We start from the raw sequence: 18,390 nt of genomic DNA, 5'->3' as shown, positions 1-18,390 counted from the left end.
GTACAATCATGATAACAAAGGCCATGGAAACACAATTAAGACGCAAAGACCGGTTTAACAGACAAAGAGACATTTCTTGGTTTTAACACACCAAGTTAAAAGCGGAGGAATAAAAATTAGTTTTAAGATAGGATTTAAAAACAGGCAGTGTGGGAGTCAGTCTAATATGCAGAGGCAACTTGTTTGGGGGCTATAACAGCAAAGGCACGATCACCCCTGTGCTTCAACCTTGAGTGTGGCACAACCAGAAGCGACTGGTCAGCAGACCTGAGTGACTTTGATGGGATGTGTGGTTGTAAGAGGTCAGAGAGGTAGGTTGGAGCTACGTACTGGTAGCCAGTGGAAGGAAGCCAGCACAGGGGAAATGTGTTCTCGCTTGCGTGTTCCTGTTAAAAGACGAGCTGCAGCATTCTGGACCAGCTGTAAGCGAGAGAGGGAAGCCTGGCTAACACCAACGTAAAGGGCATTACGGTAGTCAAGCCAGGATGTGATAAAAGCATGTATGACCCTCTCTTGTCTCTAAAAGGCTAAAAATGAGATCTTTCTGGCCTTCAACAAATTGTACAATGATAAGGATGGCATGGCTGAACAATAACATGTCCTGTTTAGGACGTTAACCTCACAGCTGTGCCTGGTCTCAGGACAGCTTTACTGTACTGTGTGAAGAGAAATCAGCATCTCAAAGGGATTAATTCTCAATAGATTAACAAAGTCTGACACATGCCACACATTCATAGGGAAAAGAGAAGTTATCCTTTACTTACACACACAAAGACACAAAGGATAGCAGGGAAAAAGAAAAAAAACAAGTGAAGCAGATAATGAATCACAATTTTTGTCTATGTTGGATGTGTGTGTCCCTTGGGGGCCTCCATAGCACCCAGAGGAGTGGGATTGATAACGTAAAACATCCATGTACTCAGTAGAGGAAAACATACATGTACATGCTCCACTTTTTGCTTTGATTTCTCTCTCTCACACACACACACACACATACACACACACGTCGAATAAACCACCTCCACCTTTAGTTGCTTGTGTTGTTGCCAGCTCTTTACTCTGGAGGTGTGACACCTGCGTTACACACACAAAGACACGAGGTTGGTGAACTCAGGTGTATGAACTGACTGTACTGTTTTTTTTGTTTGTTTGTTTGTTTGTTTTTTTACATGCGCTAACTGCAAAAAAGACAGCAACACAAGCACATTGACTGTCTCTGTCTCAAACACATACAAGCTGCACAGTCTGTGACACAAACAGACAGCTCAGTGGCCATTAATAATTCCAGTTTTCACTCTGACTGGTTTAACCGCATTTGACCCTTTAACTTGGGGGTGTTTCAGCATGTTAAAGCCACACTTTGTGCTTTGACTGTTGAGAAATAAAAGTCAAATCTGATATTGCTCAAGTTAAGTTCGGGTTAAGAGAGAGCCTCAGAAAAAATTCTGAAAAATATGACACAAATAAGCATAGATGTATAGCTTTTTCAGGGTCCATTGAATGGGGAAGCTGAGATTTCTTTATGAGTAATTCAACAATTAAGAGGCCAGTTCAGCCAAATCACAAATATTTTCATTTACGTTTCACAGACTTAGCTCTGAACAGCCTTCAAATTTAATTCACCCCCAATGTATTGGGATGCAAATGTTATAGTTAAAATGTCAGCATATTAAATCTTAAGTATCTGTATGGATCAATAGCACATGACGCAAGTGAGAAAATATAGTGGGGTTTGTGTATGTGTGTGTGTGTGTGTGTATGTGTGTGTGTGTGTGTGGTTTGAGTGACCAAACCCTTTAATGTTATAAAAAGAGCAGAAAATGAATGACTTCTTGAAGGCAATTACAAAATACATTGCAAAGCAGACATGAACAGAGAGGAATATCAAAGAGATTAAAAATATCTCTCTTTGCTAGAGATATTTTTAGGTCAGGTGCATGGCAATAAATGAAATGAAAGAAAAAACAGAGTGTCTGTACATTGGATTATAGGTGTCGAGTGACACTAACATAGTTAGATTTAGGAGACTAGGATTATTTATTGGAGTGCTTTTGAACAGTATAATGTGACTGGGTAATCAAAGTTGCCCCACTTTTTTCCTCTTTTCTCTTTTTTTTCCTTCTCTTGGAATTGGTGTTTAAATTGTGTCCTTTTTAACCATGGGCTATTTGGTCCTTTAAATATTGATTAAAAGGTTTTGTGAAAACAAAAAAAATCTGTTAAGTCTTGTTTTGATATGTTGCATTTCTCTTTCTCATTGTATATATTTTAACAAATATAACAAATATTCATTAATTATTGGGACATTCTTTGGATATATACTGTTGTGAGAACTATGACTGTTTTTTGTGACTTTCTTCAGGCATTGATAATGAGCTCATCCTGATCAGGTTTTGGTTGTTGCCAGAAACTGTGTTTGTGATGATGTTGGCATAACTACTCTAGTGTCTATATATGCCTTGCTCTTTGTCATGTTGGTGTTGCTCAAGTTGCTTGATGAAGACTGGGTTGAAACATTGCCTCGTCTGAGTGGAGGTGTGGGGCACTAATACCTGTTCGGTTTGGCCAAATCAGCTTCTTCAGTCTGTCCTAAACCCAGCCAAGGTACACACAATTTCCTGTCAAGTTTCAAAACTGTTTGTGGACAAGATATAGAGGCACTAAGATACAATAAACCCAGCACTATAAAACCTCATTCCCTTAAAGACCAGAACATACAACCTAAGAAATAAATGTAAATATGGCAACTTGTACTGGGAAATAGAAAAAAGCATGGTTGAGAATCAGGAGTCATCAATTTAAAACTTAAACAAATTAAAAACAGATATACTGCCACAAAGAAATCTGGGTCACATATATACAAAATTAATACATTTCCTCCGATCAAAGGTCAAAACCTTCACACATCACATGGAGGCTGATCCGAAATTATAATCTATGACCTGTATACATGTCCCAGCCAATAGGTATGGATTCCTGGCCTCACATGGTATATAATAAATCCCACTGATGTATAGTACAATGATGATTTCCATTATGCATCATTATTCATGCACATCTGTCTCATCTCATCCTGTACCACACACAACCATCGTTTGTGTGTGTCTGTGCGTGTGTTCCTTCCTTCCCAGAAATGAAAAAAAAAAAGAGTCTAAAATGTTGCAACCGTTAAGATACGGCAGCATAATTTATGAGAAAACTTTAAGAGCTCCCACATCAGCCACTTAATATGTATATTTAATTAAAACTGCCTCAAAGGGTTTATCTTGACTGGAGGGAGGGACTGGGGTAAATTTTGCTGTTCTTGTGCTGGTTTTGTAAGAATATAACATAACATATCAGGAACACCAAGCACACAAATATTAGATTACACAACCCCCAACCTGTAAACAAAAACATTTTCTGTTAAAGGGAACACTGAACTTGTTCACCTTCTGATTAAAAAGTCTCTGCCTAGGAGCTGTGTCTCGTTCTACAAGTAAAACAGCAGAGAAAGGTCATCAACTAAAACAGCAGTGAGCACAAGCATGTGCAAGCGTTGTTACACCATATGCCTAGAAGACAAACTATCCAAAGAAATAATGAGTTTGTTTTTAGAATCGTATGGTCTAAAATCAAAAGGCTGGATACCTACTGTGTGCTGCAACTCTGCATGGTCAACTAAAAGCAATGGATCCTAGTATGACGAGAAACAATCTGTAATCTCACCTTCCGTTTACTTTAGTGGTAATTAGGTGGATTATATGCACTGATAATGTTTGGCACACATTCAATAACTTAAAATATGTCTTTCCTGCTGAACTGACATGACCATAAGCTACTATATGTCATGAGTGAAAGAAATTAATCTGTAGGTTACCACTAACTACACAGAATGGATTCAAAATAAGGTATTCAAATGCTTGTGACCATATTTCAAGATGTGTGTGTTTGCTGTTGCTAATTAAAAAGTGACTTTGTCATTAACACACAGGAAACAGGAAATTTACCAACTAAATCTGCTGCTGCTCCTAATGCCCAATATCCACTTAAGACTGTCTTCTCAAGAGAAACGACAGCATCATTCCTTTCAGCAAATGGCCAAAAACGACATTTGTTTACACTCAAGTCTGTAGGAATTATGACTCTTTCTTTCCAGAGCAAAGGAGAAAGTGGTGTGATGTCATCATAGAGAGAGAAGGTCGGGGTGGGTGGATCGGACAATGTTGGTTTCTTTTAACCGCAATCGTTCCCTAACCTTAAAGTGTTCCTTACTGTAACCATGACGACAAAAATCCGCTAACCTTGATGACGCAGTCATTTTAACCCGAACCATGACCTTTCCCTAAATCTAAAGAAGTTGTTTTTGTGCCTGAAGTTTAACCACAGGATAGAGTTGATTTGTAACCGTTTTGGAGGGTACTGGTAAATAAATGATGTCATCATGCTGCTAGCGGCTTCAGGTCAGAGAACGCTTGTGTCTTCTAGAGAACATGGAACAACATGTTTTGTTGTTTGATTCGGATGACTTGTTGATCCACTTTGTGTCAAGCTGAGCTGTCACTTGTCATCTACATTTCAAAAATTCTGCACATGTTCCCATTAGATTCTGACACTTTACTGGATTTACACATAATTTTCTCCCACTGACTAAACATCTAGGATGGATGGCATTAATGGTTTATAAGGTTAAAAATAGGTTAAAAATATAAGATTAAAGGACTCAGATAGACTCGTATTATAAGCCAGCTGCAAGGATTGCATTGCCAGTAGACACTACAGCTGGATGTTACATTCACTTCTGTCCATTGTCTGTTTTCCTCCGCAAGCGTCTGCTTTGGAGATAAAGAAGCACATCAAATGATTGGTGGGAACAGGAGCGCTCCCAGACTCATACACACACACACACACACACACACACACACACACACACACAAACACACACACAGTCACTGTGCTCAGTATCAACACTGAGCTGTGTAGGAAAGCGGCAATCTGTTCATTCAGAGTAAAGTTACAGTTATATAAGCAACTGACCTCTTTTGGTGCTACAGCAGCTTCACAGTTTCAATGCATCTACTGTTTATTGATAAAAAGAAATAATTTATTACTTCAACAATATATACTTGATTGAAAAGTTGACATGATAGTTTTAGGGCTCCAACTGACAAATATATTAATTTATTAATCCCCTCATTATTTTCTCAATTACTCTTCTGGTCTATAAAAGGTCAGAATATAGCAAAAAAGGCTCATTGACCAACATCTGGAACCTGCAGATATTCCATTTACTATCATAGAAGACTAAAACAATATTTTAAAATGATTAATTGATTATGAAAATAGTTTATGATTAATTTTCTGTTGATTGATTAATTCCCAAGTACACTAAATTGCTTCAAATTTTGTCATTTTAGGCTCACTTTACTACCTATGGTCCATGAAGAGTTTCAAATACTTTCAAAGAAAGGTAAAGTGTGTTTATTTGAAAATCACTGAAAAGATTATTTATAGATATTATTTATTTTATTTGTGTTACTCTTAAATCATGTTCTTGTAAAGTTATATAACATAAGTTTGATACATACATTGACATGATAGGGCAAAAAGATGATAATAAGGATTTTAATTAATAAAATCAAAACCTGAGGAAAGGTGCCTCCTCCATTCTATTTCAGCAGCATACCAGCCAGGCAGAGTTACAGAAAACTGATACCAGCTGCTACAGCAGTGCTGTAGCCCACACACAGCTGATAAAACAGCCAGTCAGCTCAGGACAGCCACACATCAATCAAACCATACAGTCAGTCAACATACAAACAAGAGTAGACCAAAAAGCAGCATAGGTAACATAGGCACATTTAAATTGAATACAGAAGAAATTCTTTGAGGAGAAAAAAAATCTAAAACACACACATTTTACCTGCAAAAAAACAAGACAAGCACCAGGCCTGCATGACAAGCCTGGTGAAACTAGAGATTTTACTCCTGTAGTTTGTTCCAAAAATGCTTCCAAGCATCACAAAAATGTTACAAGAGTGCTAAAGTGGTAGTGCTAGACTGGCTGGTATCATGTCAACTGCTCCTCATCCACATCCTTATGTATTATTGATTCTCTGCAGGTGGAGAGGAAGACGTCATCTGCTGCAGGTGGTTTTGATTGAATCTAATATACGAAATTTCAATGCAAAAATTACATATCACTCTACTATTCAAGGTCATTAACTGGTTGTTTTTATTACAATAGATTTATAATTATTTTTTGCAGTTAGAATATAAGCTCAGACAAATAGTTTGTGTTGAGTTAAAACAGATGGGAGAGCATCATAAAATATATATAGAACATAGAGAGAACACAAGAAGAAAGAGAGTTGTACCTACTGCTGGCTGTCTATGAAGTTAGAGCTCAGGTCTGGTGTTCCTGTCTGTCCCGTCCTACACTCTGACTGAGACTGAGTGCATCCACAGAGAGAGAAAGATCACTTCATGAGAGAGAGACCTCACTCCCTGGGTGAGAGAGAGATAGTGGGAGTGTATGAGAGAGACAGAGAGAGATCCCTCCCAGTGAGAATGAGAGCGATGAGCGTACACTGTGAGAGCATGTGTGTGTATGTGAGACAGATTTAGAGATCCTGCTGTGAATGTGGGTGTACAATATTTGTGGTGGGAAGTGTGTGTGTGTGTTTGTTTGCGTGATAAAGAGAAAGAGAGACACAAAGCACATCGCGGACATGTGTAGGTGTATAAAAAAGTGTGTGTTGGTGACAGAGGAGAGTTCTCCAGGAGACACTTTCATCTATCAAACAGCTGAGCTTGTTTGTGTGTTTGTAGCCTCACACAGCAGAACTGCATCTCTCTAGCCCAGCTTTCATCATGACATACTGTAGAAACAACCCCTTGAAAACTGATTTGATCCCTGTCATACAATACCTGCCGAATTTCAAAACCTTGTTAACAACTGTTAAAACTTGTGAGGTGTGATATTTGCATGGTATCACCTGAAACTTTTATTGAAACCTGTCCTGTGAAACCTTCTTTTATCAATATAGAGACAGTCAGAATCAAAGACCAAAGATGTCCCAGGATTTGGTATTTACATCCAGTCAGGTGTATGAAAGGTTCAAGTTTATGTCAGTGAAGGAGAAACCTGTCAAACATCTATTATAGAGTAGTTGAAATTTTTTTTAAAAATTATCAATATCACATTGGACAAAAACTGAAAGATAGTGTTTCCGAGCTTCAGCTTTACTGTAAACAATAATGGCAAACAGCAGGAACAATGAGGTGACTGGATACATATGACGTGACAAACATCCTAAATCAGATTTGAACTTAAAGCATCGAGAGCACATGACATGCTGCTGAGTCACCAGGCTGATCGGCTTTTCTGCTTCTACATCTGGGACCGTGAGGACACACAGGTATCAGCAATTAACATAATAAAAAAAAAATTAAAATTAAAACATGAAGCTTTCTGTGTGTAATTGTGTTTTTTTACATGCATGCATAGATGTACATATGACATGCAGCTGTATGTTGGGACCTTGTATGAATGCATATTTGTGTGCGTCCGTGTGTGTGATGTGCAAATATTAATAGCATGCATCTGTGCGTATGGATGAATGCATATTAGGCACAGGTTAGGGAACATGTGTCTCTCTGCTCATGTGCATCATTTTCCGTGTGTATCACTGCAGAAAACATCATCATTACATTAGCACGTAATTTGTCTCATAGTCATCTTTCAAGACTAATTTCTGTTAAAACAAGAAAAAAATCATCTGAATAATTCCACTTAATCTCAGCACATTTGTTATCACAAAAAAACAAAAAAACATGCCATTTACCATTAATCCACCCTAAATCTTTTTTTCTCTTTCTCTGTCTCTGTCCACAACTCTAAATTACTAAATTTAAAAAGTGTAAAAGAAAGAATATACAGTAGGAAAAGAGAAGGGGTTATCAGAGGATAAGCATAAAAACACTCCAGTGACCCCATGATGTGTTCTCTTACTCACATCATGTCTTTCCTCCTCTTAGCCATTCTTCCTCTGTGTCTTTATCCCTTCTCTCTCTCTCTCCTTCCCTCTTTATTGTATTTCTGTGTTGTTAATCTCTCACTATAACCTTCTGCTCAGTCTCTCACCTTTGTCTTTGCCACACAGCGACTCCACCACCTTTTAGTCACATCTACATGACATCGAGTAAGATCCAAACTTTTTTTTTACCCTGTCTACCTCCACAGTTCTTTTCCTTCTTTCACCTTTCCTCTTGTTCTGCAAACTCCTCATTGTAACCGCTCCCACATCCCTCTAATCTTCTCTCTGCTCCCATTTACTCTCACCGTCGTCACCTGTAAATTATTGATATTACTCTTGCACTTTCTTTCCAGTGGTCTCACCTAAAGATGGAAATTACAAATCACTTTGCTGATTCTAGTTTTTTTCATTCAGTTCAGTTCAAAGATTCATAGTTAATGATTCTGTGGTTCATTCACTGTTTTTCTAAGCTAATCAATTGCATCATCAAATGCATTTCACTAGGCAGTAACACACTTTATATCGTAGCTGACCTGACAAAACTCCACTGCTAAAAGCTAATTATTCCCTCTTTAAATCTGTAGTTCTGTTTTTTCCTCCCTCTATAGATCGTCCCATTCCTCCCTGCTTGCCGCATGCATCCTACCATCTGTCCATCTGTCCATAGTATCATCCTGATGCAATCACTGATAGGACACAGACAGGACATCTCTGTATAGCATGCACTGCACTGCTGCAGGCCTCGTGGGATTAAAGACAAAAACATACATACAGCTTCAATCTTCCAAATCTCTGAAAATGAGGAATCTTTGCTGCATGACGTATCAAATGCACAACAACATAATTTTTGAGTGTTGTGTGTCCTATAGAGGCTTAGAACAAGTGTGTAGTCTTTGTCTGCATGTTCATGTGTATGTGTTTGCATGTATTTGTCTGCGTCTGCTGTATATAAACAGGTGCATGCATTGCTTGTGTATAAGCCTCCATTCTGTGTGTGTATGTGCGTGTGTGTGTGAGTGTGTGTGCGCGTGTGTGTGTCCAGGAAAGTGGTGGTTTATTAAGTTATATAATGTTCTTCTAAGTTGAGAAGAGATCCAGCAAATGCCTCTGGTGATCTCACACACACACACACATACATGCACACATGAAAACACACAAGACACAAATGAATGCGCACACATATGCAGCAGGAACACACATTCATCAATCACTGGAAGCACAAACACACAAACTACAACACACTGGAGGCTCGGGGTTATTTAAAATGAGAGGAATTTGAGCGGAATAAGGGAATTTTGGGTGAAGAAAAAAATAACTCTCCTATAATTAGCCAAGGATGGGGAGAGAGCGAAAAGGGCCAGAACTCACTTATCATTTATGAGACATTTGTCTCACAAGCTATTTGTTTCACAAGCTATTAATGTAGCTCTTGACGTGAAGTTTGCTCCTGGCGAGAGGAATATTTCAGCCTTGTGCGTTTTTGCCAAGAAGAGGAAGAGAAGGATCATAATTGCATTTTGCATGTGAAGTTTTTAAATTCCAAAAATATATATTTTCAGGGCTGAAAAATCTGGTTCTCCATCTGTGATGGCTTTAACAGAAAAAAACGAGGTTGAAAGAAAAGAGGGGGAGGTCAGAAGAGAAAGAAATGAAAGGGTGAATAAACAGCCCTACAGCAGCCAGATGTTACTCTTCCTTCTGAAACATCTGTCGTAGAAAGAAAAACACAGAAAGAGACAGAGAAGAAAAGAGATGAACAGAAACAAAGATTACAAAGGGTCGAGGAAGAGAGACAATACTGCATAAACTGGAGATACTGAATATACTATGAACCACTCTTTTCTCTCCTTTTCAGCTGACCTTTGTACTTTATTGTCCAGCCAGCAGTTTTTGGTGGCAGAATTTGAAGTGATGTATATGAGATGGATTATATTCATTTATAATGTATGAATCTTATAGAAATCTCTAATTATTGCTAGTTTATTCTCTTCTCAGGACATTTGCATTGTTACAACACAAAGTCTACAGCCACACTAGCAGCTCTGTGAGGCTGTACTTAGACACAGCGGTTCACAATGACAGTGTTTACCATCTTAGTCAACCTTGTGGTGGTGCCAGAGGAAGGGTCAGTAAGGGTCACTAAGATTCATCACCTGGAAGCGTAGATGTTGAGATAATTCACTGAATCATTTTGACCTCCTGCAAGGGGAGAAGTCAGGGGATCACCAAAGTCAGAGGGCTTCATCCTCTGGAGACCATGAATGTATGTATTAAATTTCATGGCAATCCAGCCAACATTTGTTGTGATATTTGAGTTTGAGTTTGAGTATTTTGATGCTGCTTCAGCAGCACCGGTCCAGAACCCCCAGCCCAGGACAAAACTGAAGTGCTAATCTTAAAAGTTGCCAATGAGACAGAAAAAAAAGCAATAAACATTGAAAATGAGTCATTTTCTGGTTTGTTGAGATGGAATAAGCAGCAGTTTTCAACATAGACTAAATCAAATTTTTTAAAAAATAAAATAAAATTCAGCAAAGTAAGACAAACTCAAGTAGTCTGAAGGACAAAGATCACTGGTGAAGTGTATTTTCTTTATCTCATTTACACTTTAAAACTTCACTTTAAATCACTGAATTTAAATTATCAGCTAGAGCCTCTATCTACTTTCAAATTTACATCAAAATGAACTTTAGTTTAAAATCTGTCACTACATCAAAAAAATGCCATAAAAGGAACTTTAAGTATTTTAATAAGGCAATAAATTTAAATAACTCAATTGTAAGACCTTTTAAGGACCTGCAGATACTGTCTCCTGCTGCCGGTGGGTCTTGCTTTTGAATAAAAGCAAATTTGATTGAGTTCATTTCAAATGACTCTCATGAGATGATGATTTTGCCCTGAAATAATGGACACAGAGCAAACCAAATCAAGAAAGCAGCTGAAAATGATTTCCATACTTTCCAAGTTATTGAGCCGTGAGATGAAAAGAAAATACTGCTGCTAGAGTATGTCCGGAGGGAACCTGGGCTCACTGAACTCATGACAAGAATGGAGGGAGTAAGAATAACGTAAGAAAGAGAGAAAGAAAGAGAATAACCGAGAAGATGAGTGAGAGAAGAGAGAAGTGTCCGGTCTGTAGGTTATGGTGAGCAACAGAAGATGGGGGAGGATGAGAGAGAGAGAGGCTTACACTGCATGGCTAGTTGAATCTTTGCTTAGTTTCGCTGGGGGCTTCCCTCAGAGGGAGAGCCTAAATGCCCTTGTCAGGCATGCTTACCCAGTATGCCTTGTGGTCCGATGAAGATACCCAAGGGTCCGATTGGTTAGGTTTAGGCATAGGGAGTGAGATGGTTAGGGTTAAGGTAAAAATATCAGGGTCAGAGCCAGTCAGAGGCAGAGTAGGGGGCGGGTCTTCACAGAAGGCATAATGGGTAAGCATGCAAGGGCATTTAGTCTCTCCGGGGCTTCAGAGCCTGACAGACGAGCAAAGAAAAGCATTCACTGACATCATTAAGTGATGTTATCCAGCTTTCATAAGACCCTTCACGCTTCATATGCATACACACACACACAATCGCACACAGTCATATACATGCACATACTGTAAGGTGCATTTGTGGGGACGTTTGTAAGCATTCATGTACAGGTGTCCATATATACAGTATGATGATATACAGAAAGAGATTATTCAAATGATTACTTTCTTATGGAAGAAATTATGTAAATGCTTGAGTATTTGGACAATGCCTGGTAATCAAGATATAGGTTGCTTTTATATTGTTTATCTATGTAAAACATGTTTGTTTTTTTTCGATACACTGTGTAATTTGCAACAATGACTTGTTTCCCTTTCAAACATGAATGTCAATCGCTGGAAGTTGTTATTTATACATTGTACTATTGCGTGACATGTAATCCCACGTGGGATGGACTACTTTAATGGTATGACACGAAAATAAATATTCATTCATGTACGCATACATTGACATACAGTAAAATCACTCACACTGGAACAACCTACACAGGTAAAATATGAATGAATTAATTAATTTGGTTAGGTCTGCTTGCTCTCCTCTTGTTTCCTGTCTGTCTCTACTCTCAGCTATTGAATAAAGGCAAAAACACAAAGAATATACTAACTCTGCACAAGAGTACATATAATCATCAGGCTCAATGGTGTGTTCCTCAAACATATGTATAAAACCATAACGCCAGTCAAAGACACATAAATACAAAACATTAAAATACAAAAATTAGTCTGCAAATTACAAAGACACCATCATTTCAAGGCCGCTTTGAAGATATGATCAACTCATAACTTGCAGCAGTGTGAAAAAATGTGTTTAATCATCAAGTATAATAACCATAAAATTTGTACTACCTTTTGAAATCGATAAAGTATCTTTAATCAGTGAAAACTAGCTCCATATAGAACTTTTTTATATATTTCCGCATGTAAGCAACATATTATGGTATCAAAAGAAGGTTTTAGTGTATAAGCATAAACCTGAAGCAGCTAAAGCACATAAGCAGTCAACCTAACGCAAGCCTCTTAGTGTGCAAGCAAACACTCACACAAAAGGCACACAAAGATATGCGTGCAGAGACTGCACACCGACACAATGCATCCCTATATACTGTATACGCTGCACTTCCAATCACTCTATCCATACAGTACGTTTCATGATTACGCTCTGTTAAGCTCCATTTAATTAACTCTGTGCTCTGCTGAACAGATACCAGCCCTGTTACTGCTACACGCGCTGAGATGTGAAGTGCGTTTCATGAAACCTGGCCTCTTGTTCTCACCTAAAGAGCAAGTCCCAGATTTCCCCACTTTACAAATCAGAAAAGAGTGAGTCACGTTATAGCATTGAATACTCCATGATCTGAGTGAAATCACTGAGACCACTTTTTTAATAGCTTTACTTTTACCGCACTTGTAAGTTTTGTTTCTCTATGCTATATCTTTAACAGAATAAACAGCAATCAAAGGTAAAGTCTGAAATAATCATCATTAATTAATTACTAATACTTAGTATTGGTATATTAAGTATACAGACTGGTTTACATCCATATCAGAGATGTTTCTGAGTTCTGTGTCAAGCCACATTGTAACATAATGTAATGTAAGTGATATATGCTGTGTGAGACAGATTATCCTAATCCTCTAATATAAAGAAAACAAAACATTTGGACATTGCAACACAGATAATACTAAACTGCCAAGGTGTCCCAGAAAATGTTTGCTGCATTTCAAATTCCAAGCTTAAGCTACGTGATTAAATGCACCACACAGATAAGGTTTCATTCAAACAATACACTTTTATGTAATGATTTTACGGGTCAATCAGGCTCATGACATGAGACATTCATTTATTATATTTCTAACTTTCTAAACCTCAGGTTTGATCTTTTTTATCGATTCTAGACAACAAAATTATATCACATTTTACATTCATGTGCTTTAAAGTCAGAATTGTCTTTATATTCTTTAACTAGTTGATAAATTCCTTCTCAGCTCTTAACCTGACATGTCAAAGCACACACTGTCATTAAAGAATGATTAAATATGATTAAAATATGAATGCATGAGGCTATAATTTAAATCAATTTTATTTATTCAAATCAACTTTATTTATATAGCACTTTACAAACAACAAAGTTGATCCAAAGTGCTTCCCATTTAATAATAAGTATGGTCGTGGCATCTAAGAACCCAGACATTAAAGTTTCCGACCCTATCCTAAAAACTGAGGTCAGGTGTGTGTTGACAAATGACTCACTTACATAACAGAAGTGCAACTGTGGTTTTGTCCACATGCGTGTCTGGCGTGTTTGTATGTGTCTAATCTGTCATCCCACCCATCCTGAATAAATAAAGCATTACAGAGCTTATATTATGCGTGCCATGAGTCATGACTCATCCGCTTGTAAGCTTAATGTGTTCAGAAGAGTCATATCCTCTGGTTATCACTGGAGGTAACATTGCAAAGATGCTTTCTCATTTTTCCACACAAAGGTGCTTTATGCATAGTTAAAGCCAATGCAGACATCCTACCTCCTCATCCATGTGCTGTAAGATTATTCAAACAGTTTGATCATCTTTAAAGTGAACCAGAATATTTGTCAAGCATTATGAACATCACTATTATCAATGACGATCACTTTGTACTTTGCAATTAAAGGGAGACAGAAACAGAGGTCAGAAAAAGCTCTACTGCACATTTATATCCCCATAATTCCATATTGACACCTCAGGATTTGATCAAAAATTATTGAGGGAATACATGACCTGGATAGTCCAGCTGTTTCTAGACCCCAACATCACTCCAGTACCCACGAGGCAAAGGGCCTTGAATTTAAAATTTTATGCTTGTTTCATTAATATCAATACTGTGGTATTTAAGTTTGCTAACTTTATTTCAAAAGCCTGGATAGGAAGTTAAAATATATTTTGATGTTTAATTAGTATTTATCAAGAATTTTCAGTAATACATAGTAAGCTTCTGACAGTAAATTAGAAGTTCTGCACTACTTAATGATGGTCTGAAGATCTGAAGGTGAAAGATGCTTTAGTTATTTCTTTATTTTCTTTCTTTACTGTTTGACAATTTATACTCTGTATTCTGGTCCTGGCTTGTCTGAATTTATGGTGTCTTGTAAGCCCATGTGGGCTGAGCATACAATTGTATGCATGACACAATAATAAAAATTTCATTCATTCGTTCGTTCATTCATTCACTGTGCATCTCACACATGGTGAGGGCATATGAATAAAGAAAATAAGCTGTCCGCTCACTTTAATCTCAAGAAGAGATAGAATAGAAGAAAGTACATTCATGTAGCGTCCCAGTTTCTAGGTGCATGTTTTTAATTTCCATGTGCTGGTAGATAGAGTCATACTAATTCTGAATCATGCCTACAGTGTTGGAATTCTTGTTGCTTAGAAGAAAACACAGTCTACGTTCTTGATACACTTTCTCAACAACACTTAAAAGGATGAGCAGCTCATTATGGATGAGATCTGCCATCAGTGTCAACGAGATGCCCCCATGAAGTACCTGATAAACTCTTAGGCAGATGGTAATCTGACCTAACTCTCTATCACACATACTTTGATAGACATAACTTAATTAAGACCAATTACGTTCACTCATAGAAAAAAAGGAGGTTTAGGATAAAGAGAGAGAGAGTGAGAGAGAGAACACGTCATCATCACAAGGTCACCCACTGGCAAAGTCCCTGTTTGCGTTCTGTGTCTTGCTCAAGGCCACTTCATCAGTGATAGAAGCACCACAGCATACGTCAACATCAGATGAACCTGTCATAAAACCTTGGAGATGTACTGATATTCCAAATCTTAAAAAGTGACATTTAAATGTAGTGGAGTTTAATATGTAGTATATGGGTTAATTTACACCTATCATCAGGTCCATTATGAGTTTCTGTAACCCTGCAAAAACTGCTGTCTTTTTTCAGTTTTCATGAAACAAAGTTTTGGAGATGTCTTTTGGGAAGCAAGAACATTAAGGCATCAGAGTGCTCAGAGACAGTTAGTGTAGGGTGATTAAGGACCGCATATTGAGCCCACCTGATTAACTATCTGAGAACAGATGGCTATCAGATGAGGCTTTCCATCAAACTCCTTCAGCTGGACAGGGTTCACGTCTGGTGCAGACAGGCTCAGTGGCAACATTCAGGAAATTAAAGGGGAATATCGCCCGATCCAGAAACTAGAAAATGGGACACTGAATGCTGTCCTACAATTTTCTAGACCCATAAGTTGAAATTTTGTAGGAAAAAGCCTTGAGAAGATTGTAAACTGTTGTCATTACTTTAGCATGTCTTTGCACAGAGGGTTAGTTGATTTAATAGCTTTGGGTAGATGGCTATCATAAGAGATTTTCCATCAAATCTGCACAGCTGGACAGGGTACACTGTAGGAAATAGGTAACGTGTACAAACAGATTGCATTGCTATTCGACATCTTCTAGGGTCTTAAGTTAATTAACATCATTGCTGATGTGCCCTTGTGTCTTGTTTAATATATAAGAGTTCAAGTTACTAATTTTCACACAAGAAGTGAAAATTCCCCAACAGGAAAAATGATTTGCTTTCTTTAGATGCAACCAGCAGATGGAGTAATTTCACACTTAACCAGGCAACTCAGGTGGCTATCTGCCTGACAGCAGAGGGTTTGATGTGATAAATTTAAATGTCATCAGGAGCAGTCAAAATATACTCTTGACCACACTAGAATACTGTCACAACATCAACTTAATCTTCTGTCCTGTCCAAAATCCTGCCATCTAGTGTTCAGCTCCAGACCAACTTGAAACCTTTCAAAAAGCCAATCAAGACAAGCAGACCACAACACAAGCATGTTCACTTTATTTGTGTCTTTGTGGCAGAAGCTAACTTTATTTATTGTGTTTCTTTCAATGGCAATTTTCAAGATAATTGTGCCATTAAAATAATCTGACACTAGAATTTGTCATGTTCACTTTATGAACTAATTTAAAGTCTGCTTCTTTTTCATTTACAAATGTCAGGAACAACTTAACCTTTTCACATTAAATATGTAGGACTCACCAAAACCATATTATGACAAGAAAAGACATTAAATGCTTCCTCTTGCAAACAGAGCATTAATGTACTGTAGCGCTGATTCAATGCTGCAAAAGAGAGCACACAGTAAAAGTAGGACTTGAGTTGTGCTTGCACTTAAAAGCTACAGTAATTACTTTAAAAACATGTAGACTACATAGCTCTATACATGTACCTTACAAAGGGAGCTGGACTGTAACATAAAGCAAAGCTTTCCCCTTAGGCTACTTGAGGCTCAGCTTTACAGGTCAGAGGAGACAGAGAGGGAAAAGATACAGGCAGAAAATGGGACAAGTATAGCATGATCCAGAGCAACAGAATGGATGAGACCACTGCAGTAACTGTGATAGGAGGAAACAAACACACCAGAAAGATGTTTTGTTTGCAATTGCAATTTCATAAAGATGTACTGTAATTCCCTAATTTTCATGAAGAATAAATATAATATGAGCTTTAGCCCGTGTAACATAGTGGAGCAAATAATCCAAGTCTGTCTGTTAAGCCCAGAAGTCCAAACTGACCTACAGCGACTCGTTTTTTAAATAAAATGTGAGCCTTTGCTTGCATGTCTCTTTTTGAAGAAACTCCTTCACTGTCTCTTCATGAGTCATCGCTGCAAAACTGCAAAAAAATGCATTTTACAAATGTTTTGGAGAAACTTTTCTAAGGCTCCAGTTACTCAGTATGTTTTTATTCTCAAGAAATTTTCTTTGCAATTTTCTGATAAAAAGAGTAAGATGCTACAATTTTCTGTAGCATCTTTTCTGTAGCTTTTAATATTTATCTGACATGACCTGAGTGATCTGTGATTATTATCCTGATCATTATAAAACTTTGTCAGTAGGCTACAAAAACATCTGAAAGCGGCTACTGTAACTTTTAAATCAAGCCAAAGCATTTAACATACAAGAAAACTGAAACACACAAATTGTATTTGATACAGTATAAAACACATATTAGCTCCACTTTCCTCCACTGTTCTTGGTTAATGTGACACTAACACTGCCCTCCAAAAGCTCTAATCAGTTTTGTAAACCATTACATTGCACCTCCTCAGTCAAATCATCTCAGCTCACTTTTGGATTTCATTGCCTAAAAGTCTCAGCCACACAAAGTAATGGACAAACTTAGTTCCACTTCCTTACCTGTGCTGCCATCAGTGATAACTCCATGATCCCTGGATCGATGGTGGCCAGCCTGAGTGTGCAGAGAGAGGAACACGTTTTGTTGGGGAAGAAAGAGCACTGACGAGTATGAGCAAGGTCTCTAAAACTGTACTGCTATGTTTCGCTGGATGAGTGCAGTTGAGGATGTGCTACATAATGACATAATGAATGAGTGCTTTTCATGGTTCATGGAAGAGTTTACTCACTCAGCACATCTCTCTCTCTCTCTCTCTCCCTCTCTCTCTCTCTCTCTCTCTCCCTCTTGCTCTGTATGGATGTGTATGTTGGGGGGGGCTCTTGAAGCATGCCAGGCAAACCGGGCAGAATTATTGATGCTGTTGGTTTGGTTTTTGCACGTAAGCTCTTTCGACACTGCTACCCCCAACATCTTCCTGCAGCCACTTTCTTTTGGATGAACTTTGAAGCATACAATAATCCCAAAGATGGATCCTTTAATTATTTACCTCCTTATGAAAATCTACATAAAACATATCTTTGGGTATGCATGTTTTTCCATTTTTCTTTTTCCCTGCACACATCTTGAATAACAAAGTGTTTATATGATGTAACTATTGGCTTCATTAATGTATTATAAA

General features: G+C 37.9%; 1 protein-coding gene across 1 annotated transcript in view; it reads right to left on the bottom strand.

Moving 5' to 3' along the window:
- The window catches only part of LOC137186004 (uncharacterized protein C14orf132), a 29,375-nt gene extending 11,444 nt beyond the window's left edge, over nucleotides 1-17,931 (bottom strand). Inside the window, exon 1 of the mRNA XM_067594605.1 lies at nucleotides 17,774-17,931. Coding sequence (XP_067450706.1) covers nucleotides 17,774-17,800 — 27 coding nt within the window. The 5' untranslated portion in view covers nucleotides 17,801-17,931. The remainder of the gene's footprint in view (nucleotides 1-17,773) is intronic.
- Between the last annotated feature and the right edge of the window lie 459 nt (nucleotides 17,932-18,390).

This window comes from Thunnus thynnus, chromosome 7, assembly GCF_963924715.1.
Source record: "Thunnus thynnus chromosome 7, fThuThy2.1, whole genome shotgun sequence".
NCBI lineage: Eukaryota > Metazoa > Chordata > Actinopteri > Scombriformes > Scombridae > Thunnus > Thunnus thynnus.
Note: the sequence above shows the minus strand (reverse complement) of the source record. Positions and strands in the feature narration are given on the sequence as shown.